At 34.5% G+C, this 18,997-nt stretch overlaps 1 protein-coding gene across 1 annotated transcript; it reads left to right on the top strand.

Moving 5' to 3' along the window:
- Positions 1–2,265: 2,265 nt before the first annotated feature.
- LOC132627155 (NAD kinase 2, chloroplastic-like) lies at positions 2,266–11,568 on the top strand. The gene is made up of 8 exons (XM_060342317.1): positions 2,266–2,734; positions 4,097–5,878; positions 6,699–6,820; positions 6,941–7,082; positions 7,172–7,396; positions 7,581–7,655; positions 8,810–8,911; positions 11,014–11,568. The coding sequence occupies exons 1-8, from the start codon at positions 2,513–2,515 to the stop codon at positions 11,215–11,217; spliced, it is 2,874 nt and encodes a 957-aa protein (XP_060198300.1). The 5' UTR covers positions 2,266–2,512; the 3' UTR covers positions 11,218–11,568.
- The last annotated feature ends 7,429 nt before the right edge of the window (positions 11,569–18,997 follow it).

Genomic DNA, 18,997 nt, shown 5'->3' with positions numbered 1-18,997 from the left:
GAAAACATTTAACTATTTCATATCAAAGGAGCTGCGACCAGAGATGGAACTTTCGATGTATTTGATAGACTTGATTGCATGGTAATACCTTTATGCACCTATAAGTGGAATTTCGTCCATAATGATGCATTTTTCCTTAACATGAGTTCTTGAGGGGCCAAAGTCAAAAAATACCCAAAAATCTTTTCTAGGAAGAAATTGAGCGAGTTGCACAAATGATCTCAATGTTTGCTTAATAATTTAGTCCGAATTTTGCTAATCTGTCTGTCTTATAAACAGCCTCTCAGGGATAGATCTCCATTTTATTGAGTTTCATCATTCAAAAAATAATTCTCTCATCTGGTCTGTTTCTCACGTAGTATCAAAGCTAAAGAGAGATAACATTCGAGTCTTGATTAATATAGTTGTTAAAAAAAATCAATAAGTTTGGGTTAGTGGTTTGTCAGAGTGTAAAATTTCTCATCTGTGGCATATCTTGTCACTTTTCCCACGTAGTATTAGAGTCGAGGAGAAAGCATCCAATATGCACGGTCATAGTCGTAGAAAATATGGTTGCATCATGCTTTCTTATTCGAACTTTGTCCCAAGTATAATGCTGATTATAACATATTTTGTTTTCTTGGATTACTTTTGTGGCTTGATTTGTTCTTTACTAGTTCATTCTTGCTTGTCCTTACGTAATGAAGACAGACATGATCACTTGTCGAGTCAAATTTGGTCTTTCTAGTTATGTAAATTGACTAGTGGATACATATTTAGAAGTCATCGCACGAGAACATGTTACGGCAATAAAGAGAGTTGTCCGATAAAGAAAGGTGTGAAAATGACTTTTATGTTGCATTTTTTTTTTTTTTTTTGAAAATGAAATCAATCTCTATTGACGTCTTGATTGGTACAAAAACACCGACAAAACTGAAAATTTTCGAAGTTTTCCTTCAATACTAATATCTATGAACGATATCAAAAAAATAAAAAGTACTGTAACACATAGAGTTATCAATAACAAAGAAAATGGAAACCTAGTACCAATATTACAAAATAATTGGAAATTTCATCATTGATTAGCACAAATTACATTGTGCTACTTTTCCCTCTTTCGATATTATCCACATCAAATTTACCTATTTCTCTTCTTTTCCCCACACCCAGACATAAAATTTAGTATCATCTTCAAAATCAAATTCTTTACAAGGATTACCTATTTGCTCAAGCTTTTTGGAGGTAAAATCAGCTTTAAAGATAAATTTTTAATTAAAGTACTTGACAAAAATTTATAATAATACTTCAAAAGTAATCTTCATAATTTGTTTAATAGAAATAAAAATCATAATTAAAATCGTTCATGATGAATATTTTAAAATTATATCTTTGTTTAATTAATAATATTTGTATGAATTTACCAAAAAAAAAATGTTATGAACTTTGATTTGTCTTTTCTTGTAATTGGACACCCAAATTACACTTTGAAAAGATTTAAAAAAAATTAGTCTAAATAAAAACCTAACCGCTGGTATTTATATTAAACTAATAAATGCATGACATGTACAGTCAAATCTCTCTATAACAGCATCATTGGGTTTGAATTCTTTTGGCTGTTATAGAAAATGGTTGTTATACACCTATAACGGCATTTGACACTTAAATAAGTTGGTTGTTACAGGCAAAATATATGCATAAAATCTAATTTATTTATTATTGTTATAAAAAAATGACAAAATTATTTAAATTTTAAATCTCAAAGATAGGCATACTTCACTAACTAAACATTAAAGAAAGCTAATACAATTTCAATAAATTCATAACTAAATGTATAAAGTTTTAAGCTCTAAGACACACATTTTAAATTTACTAATTGAAAATTAAATTCTTTCAAGATTGTTGGAAGAAATTTATAATTGTAGCTTATTTCGTAGATTCCAATCTCTAAGTAGTGACATAACACTTGAATTGTCAAAGATTTGGGTCTAAACTTTCAGCAAACGGGTATCCAATTGCTTTCCTTAAATGGAATGTAAGAGTTGAACCGTTAAATCTTCTATCCCGGTCCAAGTAACAATAGGTTCAGATTCTTGGTTAGCATTTTCATTATATCAAATTAAATATTTGGTCAAAATCTCTACACTTATTATGGATAATCATAGATGTTATTGAAATGTGTTATTATATGCGGACGTTACGGTAACTTGCTATATGTATATATGAACTAACTTTTGACGGCTAAAATTAAATTATTTGCTTTGGCATAAATGGTGCGAGCAAACATTTAATAATAATTTATTATAAAGAAAAAAGCATTTCACCAAGGCACCTTCTAAAAAAAATTACTTGTCAAAATAAGCAGTTCTGGGAGACAGATTCCTTGAAAATTAGAATTATACACACAGGCACGAACTCCAAAATCTTGGTTATTGGGCTGGTTATATTGTCAGAACCAAGAACATAAGACTACTATTGTTTATTTGTGTATTCATTTTAGTAATCTGCTGGTAAAGAATTGGAGTATAATAGTAGTATGGCAGCCTATTGTCGATGCCAGTTTGATATTGGTCGGACAATACATTTTCAAGATTGTCAGCTAACAAGATATGGAAATATTTCAGTGTTTGGAGTTGGGTTTTCATATGGGTCCGTGTTGTGGAGGAAGCTGACATGTGGTCAAAAGCCAAAACTGAAGCTTCTTGTCAGTGCTGAGCTTTCCAATGCTTTCTCAGCTAATGTTGGCTTGGATTCTCAGGTTGATTTTCCTCTTCTCCTTTTACTTATTAGTGTCATTCTGTCAGTTAAAGCTTTAATATTTGCCCTCTTGTTTATGTACCAGTGATGCCAAAAGTTGTATTTTTCTTTATAGGCATAATACATCGATAGATACTTAAATTTGACCTCTAGTGTCAGTTGAACACTCCCAACTTACAAATGATCATCTAAACACCTCCAAAATATATGTGTCACGTCAGCGTCGGGTGTCCACGAGACACAGTGGGGACGAGTTGAGGTGTCTAGATGTCCATTCTCAAAGTTGGAGTGTTTAGTTGCCAGTTGAGCCCAAGTTAAGGTGTCTATCTATGTATTATGCCTTCTTTATATGCAGCAATAATGACTTTATATGCCAATGATTCTTCAATTGAGTAGTCTTGATATTGTGTTTCAGTTAGCAATGTAAATTATGCCTTGATATGTCCTGGAATAGGAAGTAAAAAACAAAGAGATTAGTTCTAAGCAGAAGTTCAGACTTTTGTTTTATTATGTATTCTTCCTATCTTTATTGAATTCAGTTACCAATCAATGCTCTTTTTCCTTGGGTTGCCTATACAGGGTTGGAGCAATGAAGCAAGGGGGTTTCAAATGATACCCCTTGCTAATTTTATTTTTACTTATTATACATTGTATTTTACAAGTCAAAAATAATAAAATGCACAATAAATACAAGGGTTGAATCCCCATGACTTGAAACAGAATCTTGATCTAGACTATTACCATAAAATTTGAATGTCCTTAATGAAGATTCTGGCTCCGCCACTGTTCATATAGTGGATCTAACACAACAATGATAGGCTTAGTTTTCTAGCTATTAGATACGCTTCTAGCTATTTTGTTTCCGCTCCAGTAAGGTGCCATAGACTATCTGACTTCCTGTTTCACTATTTTTGTGTCTCTTGCATAGACTGATATAAAAACCAAGTGTTTCTTGCTTGAAACTCGAAGCAAGAAAACAACTTAATTGATTGATTTATTTCTTAAGCAAATAACGTTTGCACACAAATCTTTCTACTATGTTATTGTTCTCGTTACCTTTATTTTTTGTTTCTATTTAGTTCTTAATTTGAAAGTTTTGCCTTTTGTTTTATCATTGTTCATTTACTTGATTCTGGACTTCTTTTTTTACAAGTCTTGATCCGGAATGGTTTCTAGTCAAAATTTATATTTTTATTTTTATTTTCTGATATAAGTAACTCAATTGACAAAAAAAGGGACTAGCCTGTATAATAGAGGTATTATGAAGTTCTAAATCGTTTCCGACTATAATCTCTACTTGAATAGTTGTGGCTTGAACTCCATATAGTTAGCTGACTGCTTTCCTGAAATTTGTACTCCCCAGCCCCGTGGTATATCAAAGTTACCCTGGATTGGCCCTCTACCTGGGGACATTGCTGAGATAGAGGCTTATTGTAGAATCTTTCGAGCTGCTGAACAACTTCATAACACATTAATGGACACACTATGCAATCCAGTGACTGGAGAATGTAGTATCTTATATGATGCACCCTCAGAAGATAAACATTTACTGGAGGACAAAATAGTTTCTGTTCTAGGATGCATGGTATGTCTTCTAAACAAAGGGAGGGAGGATGTCCTATCTGGGAGATCCTTGATCGTCAACTCCTTTAGTGATTTTGATGTACATGTAATGGATGATAAGCTTCCTCCACTAGCTTTTTTTAGAGGTGAAATGAAGAGGTATTGTGAGAGCTTGCATGTTGCGCTTGAAAACTTTTTAACACCTGATGATCCTAGGAGCATTGATGTATGGAGAAAGCTGTGCAAACTCAAGAATGTATGTTATGATTCTGGATTTCCCCGTGGAGATGATCATCCCTGCCATACATTGTTTGCTAACTGGGATCCTGTTTATTTTTCACCAGAAGAAGAGACAAAGTCTGCAAGTTCTGAGGTTGCTTTTTGGAGAGGTGGCCAAGTAACTGAAGAAGGTCTTAGATGGTTGTTGGAGAGAGGGTTCAAAAGTATTATAGATCTCAGAGCTGAGACTATAAAGGACAACTTGTATGAAAAAGTGCTAGATGAAGCCATTTCCTCCGGAGATATTGAAGTATTCAAACTTCCTGTTGAAGTTGGCACAACACCTTCAGTGCAGCAGGTTGAGAAGTTTGCAGCAGTAGTCTCTAATTTATACAAAAGACCCATATATATCCACAGCAGGGAAGGAGTTTGGAGGACATCAGTTATGGTCTCTAGATGGAGACAATACATGACTCGTGCAGTTGATCATGAAAATGGGACACTACCTACAAGATCAAACAGCATAAATTCTGCTGGGGAACTTTTCAGACAAATTCCTGAAGCTGAGGAAAACAAATACCTAAACAAGAATGTAGCTGATGATGCTGTTGCATCGACTTGGAAAGGCACATTGCCTGCAGGTGATAGTGGGGTAGTATCCTATACTAATGAAAACCCTCTTAAGTCTCAACTGCCTCCCTCTAATTTGTTCTCCCGAAATGAGATGTCTACATATTTCAGTAGTAGGAAGGTTTCACCGGTGACATATTCCACTCATGAAAAGAAAAGATTGGAAATACCTAAAGGGAATGAAATCATAGACAGTTATGCGGAGGACAGAGCTATGGTGTCTCGAAATCCAAAAGGGTCATCTAGCAAGATGCACTTATCAATGGGATCTTCAAATCCCTCTGCAAATACGAAAAAGTATGGGACCCAAAATGGCTCTGCAGCTCCAATTTTGAATAGATTTAACACTGGTGAAGTACATACTTCCGTTAAAAACTGTGGTCCTATTGATGCAACTAGCGAGTTGGATACTAGTGATGTGTTCTCAGCCACAGCCACGGAAAGGAGGAACATTGAGGCCCCCAGACCTTCAGTTGATGCTAACATGGAGCTGATTGAAGGAAATATGTGCAAGTCAGCAACTGGTGTGGTAAGGGTGCAGTCCAGAAGGAAGGCAGAGATGTTCTTGGTTCGCACAGACGGGTTTTTGTGCAACAGAGAAAAGGCAACAGAATCTTCCTTGGCCTTCACTCATCCTAGCACCCAGCAGCAGATGCTTTTATGGAAATCCACGCCAAAGACTGTTCTACTTTTAAAGAAGCTGGGACAAGAACTCTTGGAAGAAGCCAAAGAGGTGTGTACACAGTTATCATTAATCGATCTTGGACTCTGTTTGACTACTCTGTTAATGCTGGATATGCTCGTTCTGTTTGTTTTTCATGAGGATGCATACAGTTATCAGTAGGCTTAATAGAGCTGCTAATTTACTCTAGTAAGGCTCGCATTTGTGTTTTCTACTAATGAAAGGAAGACCCACAAAGGATTTTCCTTGAGAGCAAGACACCTATTTTGGCTCATTTGAAATTTCTGTGCTACACAATCATCTTATCTACTCTCTAAACTCTAGGTAGATATTTTGAAAACTCCAGATTGAGTGTTCAAGTAGGCCTGCTTGCTCCTGTTTTTTTTCTGTATCAACAAAAGAAAAACAGAACATGCTCCACATATATTCCTGTGTCATACTAGTCCAACCTGTCAGCATATACAAATACATTACAAAAGCTGCCATAATTTAGTCAGTGTCAATCATTTGTAATATGAATCCATCTACTTTCTGTCCTAATTTTGCCAAAGTGACTCTTGGTTAGCTTAGGCCATGGAGATTTTCTCCATTTGTTTCATTTTGAGAACCTTTAATTTTAGCTTGTTAAACATAGCTCTGTAATCCATGTATGGAACTTATCTCTGAAGGTTCCATATTTCAGAAAATATATGCTTCTAGCAGATTTGCTATTTTCTTTTTCAGCATGCTGATACAGTGGAAACTGCGTCCTTATTGTTCTTTAATACTTGGTTTTACATTTACTTTAGATAAGTATCTCTAGCAAGTAGTTTACTATCTCATAGTTTTAACTCAATTGCTTTTCTATTTTCTTTCTAATTATTCTTTGAAGGTTGCTTCTTTCTTGTATTACCAAGAGAAAATGAATGTTCTTGTTGAACCTGAGGTGCATGATATATTTGCACGAATTCCAGGCTTCGGATTTGTTCAGACTTTTTATAGTCAAGATACCAGGTGGGATGACTCGTAAACTATTTGGGCAGATAGCATAATTCATGTATTTGTTTGTTCGTCTCGGTTCACTTCTTTTACTTCACTAAAAGATGCTGACCTTGCCTGATGTACCTGATGCAGTGATCTTCATGAAAGGGTTGATTTTGTTGCTTGCCTAGGAGGAGATGGAGTTATACTCCATGCGTCTAAATTATTTCGAGGTGCTATCCCACCTGTTGTGTCATTTAATCTAGGATCCCTTGGATTTCTCACTTCCCATACAGTATGCTTCTTGACTGACAATGTTATGATTTAATTCTTTAATTCACTTGGGAAGTCTCTCCTCTTACTTTTTCTTATTAATCCATAAAGTTCGAGGATTATAAGAAGGATCTAAGACAAGTCATTCATGGGAACAGCACTTTGGATGGTGTCTATATAACTCTACGAATGCGTCTTCGATGTGAAATATTCAGAAATGGGAAAGCAATGCCTGGAAAGGTGTTCGATGTCCTAAATGAAGTTGTAGTTGATCGTGGTTCTAATCCATATCTCTCCAAAATTGAGTGTTATGAACATGACCGCCTCATTACAAAGGTACATTTTTGTAAAGCAGTGCCAACCACCCCACTGTCCCTGCAGAAGAACCAAAGAATCCCATTTTTCATATTTCAGGCTTTGTAGATCTTCCTAACCAACTTTTATATTTCAACAAGCATCCACTTGATTAGGGAGCTAGAGAATATGGAGATACCTGACGCCATTTTATGTTATTTGGCAGGTGCAAGCTGATGGGGTCATAATAGCCACACCAACTGGAAGTACAGCTTATTCTACGGCTGCTGGAGGTTCCATGGTAACTATTATCCCTGAAAGATGTGAACCTTTTTAACCTACATGAATAATTGAACATGTGTCCTGAAATGCCACAAGCAATGAGTTGTATCCAAAGCAAAGAATAAGTTTAACCTGAATTGCAGAATAGTGCAAGATGTGAGGGTTTACAGCTTGAGCAGTTTTTTGTGGCAACAATGAACAACTGAAAAAGAACCACAGGGAACCAGTACACTACCCCTTCCTTTCTCAAGAAGAAATAGGAGAAGAGAAGACTGCATTATGCACTTAATAGTAAAGATATAGAAGTTTCCTGACATACTTTATTGGTAGAAGCTAGGTGATTCCTCCTGTCAAGAGTTAACTCTTGATGTGGAAATGGGGGGATCCAACAGACAGTGAAATTAAAATAGATGAAAAGATCACTTTGAAGATGTAAGAGAAAGCTGCTAAGTTAGTCACATTTGGGCTCCTCATTAAAGACCTACTATTGATGTTCTTTTTTTGGGTAAAGGTTGAAAACCTATCATTGATACCAAAAAAACTGACGTCCATACTTCTTTGCATGATTCTGTATTCAGTGGTAATTGATGTTTATGGTTCTTAGCTGTGTTACATAATCTAATACTGGTCAAGTGGTTTACTTCTTTCCACTTCCTATTTATTATTTGTGATAAAGCAATAAATTTGTTTCCACTTCCTATTTATTGTACTGATTGAGAAAAGTGGAGATCATAAAATTATTTCATAAAATGGCACTCTTAGTGTCGATGTGTGCAATAAAGCCGTAACTTACGTCAATCAGGTCGTCGGCAAGTATGAACTGTTTTTCGGCATCGAAAGTAAGTTAGCAGAACTCTATGTTAAACAAATGAGCTTTCAGTGTGCTGCTAAGCAGTTTTAGCAAGTTTTGTGAAGACTTCCTTCTGATTTGTTTCATTCCACGCACTCAATCTTGAAATTGCATCTTGCAGTAAGATGGTTTTGTTATTGAATTTTACACACATCGTTCTTGATTTATTTGTAAATTTTGGAAGTCGTATGTTTGTCGTTCATTTAATTGATGATGAAATATCACTCAAAACTGTGCTCCTTCTGTTCAACTGTAATTGATTGTTTCGTCTTGACCAAGTGGATGCTAGAATAGTGTATCACAAGGAAATTTATGTCATGCAGGTGCACCCAAATGTTCCTTGCATGCTCTTCACACCAATCTGCCCACACTCACTCTCATTCAGACCTGTCATTCTTCCCGACTCTGCAAGACTGGAATTAAAGGTGACTTTCTCAGTGAAAATTTAAATAGTCATAAATAAGTTTTCTCTTAATTGCTAGTGCTAGTACCTTGATATTCGTTGGTACTTTCTGGTGAGTGGTACTTAATGGGCCTAATTTCCTGAATATAAACCCTATACTGAATAAACTGAATTGGAAGAAAAGAACCACAACTGAGAAAGAATATTTGAGAAGAATAATAGGAGCATTGTTGTATCTTGGCTATTAGTGATCTCTTAACTCAGGATCCTAGAGTTGTATGCTTTAGGAGAATGTCTTGAACTATGCCCCCAGGCTTTTGGTTCAATGATTAAGGTAGTAAAACATGGAATGTATGCTAGCCTTGTCATGAGTTTGAATCTTGACTACCAAGTGGGGTATTTAAGCGAAAAAGAGTAGAGGGATGGACCCATTCAGAGCAAAAAACAGATTGATCAGTTGTCAAAAACAATTTAACTTATTTTAACTCCTATTGGCAAGGGTGTCTATGAAATAAAAGTCAACTTATTTTAAGGATGGCGTAACTTTTTTTTACCTTATCAAAAAAGTTATGGAATAAATTACTCTTAATTTCTAGTGTGTGTTATTACTTTTTTGGCACTTATTTTATTTAATTTGAAAAAGTATCTTAGACAATGGAATAAGTTAGTCTCTAAGGGTAGTCAATGTTGGATATTATTGAATGAGTTGGGGAATGCAAGACGAGCGAGGGAGAGAGCGAGCTAGATGAAGGTGAAAAATGAGGAAGATGAAAGTGAAGGGAAGAGTTTGTTATGATGGCACAGTCTGTTTTTGAAATCGAGGTTGGATGTAGACACTAAGTCTCTTATTGAAAGCATAATAATGTGGTGATGACATTCTGAGTAATGCTTTCCCAACTGTATTTGGTATACCGATACCTGAGAAAAAAAAAGACAGTTGCTCAAGTACATATATACACGATGGAGAAACTCTTTTGGGGCTTGAGGTTCAGAAGAATCCTACAGAACTGGGATGGATGAATTCCAAAACCTCATCACTTTATTATATAAATGGATATCTCACAAATGGACCAAGATACGCTGAGATGGAAAGAAAAAAAGAATGGTGCTTGTTTGATAGAATCCTTCTACCTCTAATTTTAGGAGAGAGGGAAGTGCATTTCCATATTCTTAACTATTAGATTTTAAGACTCAGATGAACTTTTGCTCATTCACTTGGCAAGTAGCTATAAGGGGCTATTCTTACAGCTGAAATTTGAGAAAGAATATTGCATATTTTGGTGGTGTTACAAGTGTAAATGTTGGACCACCTATTAGCCAGTTAAGGTGGATCATGGGAGATAATGCAGAATTTGTTCGGCATACAGTGAGAAAAGTCTGCCACAATAATGCCGCTATTAATGTTCAGCTAGACTTCCACAATGATGAAAAGAAGAGGCAAATGTAGCATCGTTGGCGCTTATGTAAGTAGTTTGGAGAGAGAAATAGAAGAGTTTTGAAGGGATAGAATATACTTTATTACAAATGGGGACTGGTCTTCTACATGCCACTCGATGTCTTTTGTAGAGAACCATATTCTTGTATAGGTTCTCTACTTGTACCACGGGATATTCTCTCACAACATCAATGATTTTTTTCTTCTAGAATGTGTCCTTTTCTTCTGCTACTTCTGATCTTGACTTCTCTTTGATTTCTCTTCTACTCCCGTGGCAGTTACTAAAGCAACTAAATATGAAATTGAATGTTGCTAGTTAATTCATTCTTATGTTTGACTAATCAGAATCAGAAGTTGAAAATCAATTTTATGATAGAAGTAAGTTTTATTGTTGTTGAAATTACATTTCACTGATGTTCAATTTGAGTTGTTTGATTATTATAGTCAATAGTGTATACTGGATGTTGAAATTAGTAATTTCAATTGCAATATGATGCTTTATGTTGTAATTTGTTTGTACTAGATATTTTAACTAATTCGTTAATTGAGCGTTTTTTTTATTTACTTTTATCTTTCCTGGCCTTTTCCATCACTTCCTGAATTGAGCGCTTCACTTTGAACCTTTTGATCTTTTGTGGATATTATTTCATACTATTTGGTTAGAAGCTTAGTTATTTGTGTATAAACAGATTCCAGAGGATGCACGGAGCAATGCATGGGTCTCCTTCGATGGGAAGAGACGGCAACAACTGTCTAGAGGAGATTCTATCCGAATATGTATGAGTGAGCATCCGCTTCCTACAGTCAATAAGTGTGACCAAACGGGTGATTGGTTTGGTAGCTTGATCCGTTGCCTGAATTGGAACGAGAGACTAGACCAGAAAGCACTCTGAAGCCTACTTGAACTATTCTTTCTCACATATATGTAAAATTTTGTAGAGTCATATTAGAACAACTGAATTACAGAAGATCCACTTTACAAAGTAGAAAATTAATTTCCCCCATACTCATTGTTTATGGATTACTACTCCTTCCTCTTTTACCTAGTATCATGCCCATCCCCCCAAGCTCCAGAAGGTTATGTTCTGTCAAGAGCAAACATCAAAAGTGTGTTGAACTGTTCCCTGTATTATTTGACAAAAGTGTGTCAACCTCCTGTTATTAAGCCTTGGTCACTTATTATATACATTTTGCAGACAATGCCTTGCGGCATCATTAAATATCTCATAAAGAATTATCTATTACATCATACTTTTTCTGGAGGCTCCTGTTTGTTCAATGGAAATGTTGATTTCGTGAAGTGAGAATGGGGCAAGGGGACTTTCACCTGCTTGTTTTTTAAATTTTTTTTTTAAATGTATGTCCTCGAAGGGACGTCTAATTGCGTCGACATATAAAAATTCAACAAGACCAATGATGACTATATGAACATATGCATAGAAAATACTTAACCCTTCACAACCATAAAATCTCTGAGGGCAATACCTTATTACGCCTTTAGCAAATCCAAAAGTATCAAACACCTTGATGCTACTTTAATTTATTCCTAGACATTCTGCGACTGTTTTCTGGTTGAGGTTGTCCTCCATAAATGACATTATCAAGTTTATGAGTGGACTCTTGATTTCTAAGTTAATTCTGACTTTACTTGTTTCATTGGGGTTGACCTTCATCTCACTTGTCAAACGAAATCGAGCTCATGTGTAACAGTTAAGACTTCTGATTTCTTCTAGTTAGCTAGCTGGTTCATTTGACTTTCCAAGTGATTTAAGAAAATGACTTTTATATTCTGAATTTCTGGTCCTACCTAACGGACCAACTGCTTCCAAGTTGCAACATCTCTTGTAGTATAGTCGAAACATTGACTTCCAACGAACATTTTTATATACAATGTTTCATTCTTCACTATGCCGCAATTATATAAACCTTTTCCAAGATCGTCAAGTTTCACAAAATAAGAAACAATGGGGTTTCTTTTTATTATATTTCTCTTGATCATGAAAGTGCCATTTCGACTACCTCCAAACTGCTGCCTACCTGATGAATGATGATTTCATGAATAATCAAAGGCCTAATACAAATGTATAAGGAAAGTCCTAAATTAGTAAAAGCGAATGTTCCACTAATTTCTTGCTTGGCTTTTTTTTTTCTTTAATTTCCTTTGAGGTCTATGAAATGAAAAATTCTGCTGGTGACTACGCTGATCTTTTTGTACTACTATGGCAATCTCAACTAAACTTGGACATAGAGAATCTTTGGATTGGCTTATTTTAATTACTTTTTGGCTTTAAAGCTCTTTCTTTTATCTTAGTGGTGTTCAGGAAAGATAACAAGTGTTTTTACGCACTTACTTTTCATGCAATAAAAAAAAGTACAAAAATAAGTTAAAAGTTGGACCCAACTTTTAACTTTTAGCTTTTAACTTATAAACTATTTTAAAAAAAGTCATCCAAACACCCTCACAGTGGAGGAACTAATCCTCGAGCAATCCCATTGCGAATCCTGCTGTAAACGTCCAAAATTTCTGTCATAACGCTATCTATGGCTTCGAGGACGATAGCAGAATCCGATAATGGCCTAATCTCAAGCAACATATCAAGCGAAGTCTGCAATTTTTGGACATGAACAACATCTTGAATCATTAAGTGATTCTCTTTTTCTTCTATATCATGATTGTTGTTCAAATTCACCATTCTTCTCTTTAACCGCGATTAATTCTACGTAAAGGAGGTTCGATTTGTGACCAAGAAACGTGAAATAGGCGTGAACGAACGCATTAATTCCCTGCATTTAGGATTTTCTTGAATGCCCGTCTTATAAATTGGAGAGATCAAATGGCAACCTCCCAATTCTCTCAAGACAGGGGAGCCTGGTGGTGTAAAGGCCATGCATTAGAATTAAAACTTTAGTTGCAACAACCCAACTCCTCCTTTTCTTTATTCGATTGGAGATGGACCGCATGAGGGGCTTGAGATTGGTTGATGACGAACGTAGCCATCTCAAAATGCGATCGACCCTCTTCATGTTCATGGAGAATTCATCGTGGCTTGTGGCGTTGATGAAATCAGCCTCGATGACCGGATTCAGTCAGCTGTTCGTCGCGATAACCTAGCAAATCATACGCTTTTTTGATCTTTAAGCAATCGGGATACCTTTCTCCACAGCCTCATTTTTTTTAAACTCTTCTTCCTATTGATGTTCTTTCTTGTTGGAAGAGTTTTTGCGGTGGTATTCTTTTAGTAAAGTCCCACTAAAAGATACTCAACATGTCTTTATGTGTTTGTTAAAACACCAAATCTTGGACAGGAACTAAAGAACAATTTAAACACCTTCAATGCTTTAAATACTCTTAATAAGTTTGAATCATTCAAATCTTATATGGAATCTCAAAATCATTAACACCTTCTTCATTTGAAAATTCATGTGAATTTAATTTTTTTACCACTACACTACTACTATATTTGTCACAACACTCAACCGTTGCTTGAATTGGAACGACAGACTAGGCCAGAGAGCACTCTGAAGCTACTTGAGCTATTCTTTCCCACATTTATAATTTTTGCACGGTCATATGAGAAGATCAGAATTACAGAAGATCCACTTCACAGGGTATAAAATTCATTTTCTCCATACTCTTGTTCATGGACCTCTGTGAAAATCATACTCTTGATAATACCTTACTGCATCATGAAATATTTTATTGAGAATTATCTATTACATCATACTTTTTCCTGAGGCTCTTTTTATTACTAAATGAAAATGTTGATTCACCCCTGTCAAAAGAGTGAACCCCTTCTCAGGATTGGTGTGTGTATATGTAGGAGTTTATGGACATATATAACCTCATGAATCAGTAGTGTTCAAGGATCAATATGCCATCAGGCTTAATGTCTATAGAGTATATATAATTTGTACAAGAGTAAAGTATCATTAAGGACCTAATATGTTTGGTTCTATATGTTAATACATACTACATGTTTGGTTACATATACATATATTAACACTAACCAAACATATCATGTCACTGATGATTACTATATTCTCAAGGCAAATTATGTTAATTTAGTGACATTACGATTTACTATCATGTTAAGGGTGGACTTTTGGTTTCTAAGTTAACTAGTTGGTTCCTTCGCAAGTCTCTGACTTTTAGCTAGTAACTATTGGAGTTGACCTCCATCTGAATGTGAGAGTTGACTTCTGATTTCTCAGTTAACTAGTCGGTTCTCTTTACGAAGTATCTGACTTTCTAAATGATTAAATACCTTTTGGTTTAATCTTCAAGAAGATGACTTTTAAATTCTGACATTTGTAGATTATCATCTTCTCGAGATGTATTGACTTCCAACGAACATCCTTTATACTCCCTGCATCCTAATTTATGTAATTTAGTTTGACTAGGTACAGAGTTTAAGAAAGAAATGAAAACTTTTGACATTTGTGGTTTAAAACAAGTCATAGATATTTGTGTGGTTGTAAATCATTTCATTAAGGGTAAAAGTGAAAGTTTTAAGTTAAATTATTTGTAAATATATAAATATATCATTCTTTTTAGAACAGAGTAAAAAAAAAGTGTATCACATAAATTGGGACAAACGGAGTATATAATTTCTTATTCGTCACTATGCTGCAATTATAGCACCTTTTTTCAAGATCGTCAAAATTCACCAAAAAAAAAAAAAAAGGTAAGAATTAAGATCAATAATTTAACAATGGGGTTTCTTTGTCGGGGCAGAGTTGTATTTCTCTTGATCATGAAGGTGACATTTCAACTACCTCCAACTGCTGCACACCTGATGAATGATGATGTTATGAATAAACAAAGGCTTAAGACAAATGTATAAAGAGAGTATTCCTAGATTAGTAAAAGCGAATATTCTCTTTCTTGCTTGAAAAATGAAATATTCTTCTTTAATTTCCCTTGAGGGATATAAAATGAAAAAATTCTGGTGACTACGATGATCTTGTTGTACTACGGCAATCTCAACTAAAACTTGGACGAAAATAACAAAAAGCAAAAAAGTTGAATGATATGATTTAGTGACTCAACTTGATATCATGTAGATCACATTATCGAAGAATCATAACCAAAAATCATAGTAGGAAGTAGGTACCTTCTATAATGAGTCTGTTACATGCATTGAGTATGTAAGTCCCACTAAAAGATACTCATCATGTCTTTTATGTTTTTGTTAACACCAAAACTCGGAAATGATCACTCAGAATAATTCAGATATCTTCTTTAATTACTGCTTAATTTGGACCAATGGTCCCATTAAATTGAGCCACTACTGTTAGACATAGAACGTACGCGCTTAGAAGAAATCCATTGGGGCTTTTGCCTGTATCATTTGTGCCAATCTGGCCTGAATGGACCAAGGTCATGCTTATTTTTCATTTAAAGTAAATTCGAATATGAATTATTCATATCTTGGTTCTTGAAATGCATTTGTTTTTTCCTTTTATGATCACCTATTATTTGATCTTAATACATATAAATCCGTCAGATCTTATACGCATGGAATCTTAAATTATTACTACCTCAATTCTAACTTATGTGGCATCTTTTGAATTTCGAGAGTCATTCTTTAATCGTGCATTATAAACAAAATATATATATCTATATATTATTAAAAGCCAAGGACAAAGCTCTCTCCTTAAGCCAAGTGGCTTGATCACAAAATGCCACATGTAACTTATTAACTAATAATTAATTCAGCCATGTGTCATGACCAGAAAAACCCACATATAACTTATTGACTAATTTTTATTATTAATACTAACTAATTCAAGTGGCATCATATACAATAGACACGTAGTAAGTTTGAATATAATATTGGGAATTTTAATAAATAGCTATCTAAATTTTCTAAAAAAACTGGGAAAAAGATTTCCTAATCAATAATTTAATAATATTTAGATCTAGATATTCATCATTAAATATTACATATTTCTAATCAAGTATGGAACTTCTTTTTCCATTTTATCCCACATTTCAATACATTCTAAATCGGTAGAAAAAGAAGAAGATAATTTCAGGAAAAAAGATGTATTTAGATTAGAAGATAAATTATATGAATATGATTTGAAAAATAAACACAAGAATTACTACACTATTTTATCTTTGCATTTTATTTTGTTTTCATCTTTTAAAAAAGAAAAAGAAAAGAGAAAAAGATTAAAAAGAGAAAATATTCAACTAAATAAAACTAACCTATGCACGTCCCCTTACCTCCATTTCTCCAGTTACACATTTCTACATTGAAAACTAAATAAATGTGCTCCTTATTTGTAGCAACAAAACACAAGTTTTTGTCTCCTTTTTTTAGGTCACTTTTAAGAATTGTATTTGTCCAAATTAATATCCTAAGCAATTTCAGTTTTCAAGGCACGTCTTCTGCTATGCTCTCTTTGATTATGTAGTTTTTGATTAAAAGACCCCCATATTAAATAAACAGTTTTCAAGAGTAAACCAAAACATTTTTAGAGAGTAACCGCCTATTTTCAGGAAGAAAAACAACTAACGCTCTTCACATCTTCAATTATAGTGGCACGAAAAGTAGAGAACGCATCAACAATCAATTAAGTAGAAGTACCAGACGAATGACAAAGGAAGAGTTGTTCGGTACACCAGCTGTAAAACAAAGCGATACTTTGTCGTCAAAACTGTAATTGTAGGTTTGCGGTTGGACGGGCCAGGCCAATAAGGGTTGGACTCTTTTGTTGTCCCACTATAATTAAGTTAAAGTCCTATTTTGCAAGTTAACACTACGTGATATGCTCTTATGGTAAAAAACATTTTGCCTTTCTTAAGAAGATCTGACGCAGAGCAAGTGATGAAAATGGAGATTGTTCCTATTTCCTTTGGCAATGCTTGAATTATTGTCTATCAGAGGATGAGTCTCATAGAGGTCCATCTAAAACCAAATTTTAAGATGTGGCCTTTTCTGGTATTTTTGTCTTCTCTTTTACATCATGCTTTACAGTTATATCGAAGGAGCATATTCAGGTTTAGAGTTGGTGAAGTTCCGAGGAGCACTTTTTCTTGGACTCAGGAACCTGTCAAATTGACCATGAAGCATGATCAAACTTATAAAATTACATCACATCAGCAGAGAAGGTAAATGAAGCAACTTGGTCATTCAATGTGTTCTTAATTGGTGCAATTTTGTGTAGTCATGGATATTTTCTCTTTAACTTCTGCATTACCAGATATATGATATTTGTATTTTTCAAATTATAAGGGAAAAGGGAGCCAAGATCTATGATCCAGCTAATTTGAGGCATTCACAAGCAGAGGCGGAGCCAGGATTCGAAGCTTGTGGGTTTAGAGTTCTAATTCTTTAAAGTTACTTACTGCTTAATTACTAATTTGTATATATTTAACAAAAAATTTAATGCAAATATATGAGTTCGGACAAAAGCTACTGGGTTCGGCCGAACCAGCACGCTCCGCCCATGTCCGCAAGAATGGCTAGAAGATGGAAGGAGGAACTGAAGGGAATGCCTGAGATTGTCCGAATTTCAGGAATGCGCAAATACAAAGTGAATGCACACGAACGCCTGGACTAACATCTATTTCCACATGATGCTAATTTTGGTACCCAGCAATGCGTGGCATTATCAATATATATATATTAATCAAGTCAAATTATGATTTCTCTTTTTACAAGGAAGTTTATGCTAAATTTCTCTTTTGCTTTCTTTGGCCTGATGTTTTTATACCATTACTAAATTTGTAAAAATCAGTCACTATAAGAGTGTTCCGGAAGCACTGGGTTTTTATATCATCTTTTTGTATTTTCACAAATTTTCTTAAATACTTGGAATATTAGATGTATTAAGATTACTCGACATTAAGTAATGGAGAGAACGCAACAATAACGATTACCTGTATATCTAGCTTCCACAAGCTACTATAAAAATTTCTTTCGAAGTGCCCGTTTGGCTTAGCTTATAAGTTGCTGAAAACAGCTTATAAGCTGTTTTCAGTTTTTTTGAGTGTTTGGCTAGTCAGCTTATAAGTCATTTTGTACTTAAAATAAGCCCAAAAAATAAGTTGGCCCGTTTGGCTTAACTTAAAAAAAGCAGCTTATAAGCTAAAAAAAATAAGTTGGGCTACCCAACTTTATTTTTTTTGGCTAATAATCTGCTTTTTTTAAGCCCATCCAAACAGGTACTTACTTTTTTTTTCCGGTAGTATGTTTGAATTGGCATGATCTAGCTCAAAATTACTATATTCGATTTTTTTTTTTTTTTTTTTTTTTGCTGGTTGAAAAATTCAATCTTCTGTCAGGTTGCACTTCTTTGACAAAAACATACCACTAACTTTTATTATGACTATATATATTTACGGATTAAGGTGCTCAATATAATATAACGTTTTGTCATGTAAACTTTACAATATTATTTTACAACAAGTTGAGTTTTAAAATTATTCAATAACCAGTATATTTATGTCTATGTTTATCAACTGACCGCGCATCGCGCGGATACGTATACTAGTATATATAAAGCTGGGACATAGACCCGCTGACGTGGCGCTCTCTGAGGCTTAGAATCTTATTTATCTTTTTTGTAGTTTTTTTGGCCTTTTTCTTAAATTTTTCTCATACTACTTAATTCTAAAAGTCTGAAAATGCCTACGTAATTACTCTATTAACGCGGAAGCGG

This window comes from Lycium barbarum, chromosome 2 (genome assembly GCF_019175385.1).
Source record: "Lycium barbarum isolate Lr01 chromosome 2, ASM1917538v2, whole genome shotgun sequence".
Taxonomy (NCBI): domain Eukaryota; kingdom Viridiplantae; phylum Streptophyta; class Magnoliopsida; order Solanales; family Solanaceae; genus Lycium; species Lycium barbarum.
This window is presented reverse-complemented; position numbering and strand designations above follow the sequence as displayed.

Bases quoted from the DNA above. Each gene is read 5' to 3' on its own strand.
- LOC132627155 (XM_060342317.1), top strand. From the start codon at position 2,513: ATGGCAGCCTATTGTCGATGCCAGTTTGATATTGGTCGGACAATACAT. The intron at 6,821-6,940 runs GTGGGATGACTC...TACCTGATGCAG, and splicing joins TTTTATAGTCAAGATACCAG to TGATCTTCATGAAAGGGTTG. The intron at 7,397-7,580 runs GTACATTTTTGT...GTTATTTGGCAG, and splicing joins ATGACCGCCTCATTACAAAG to GTGCAAGCTGATGGGGTCAT.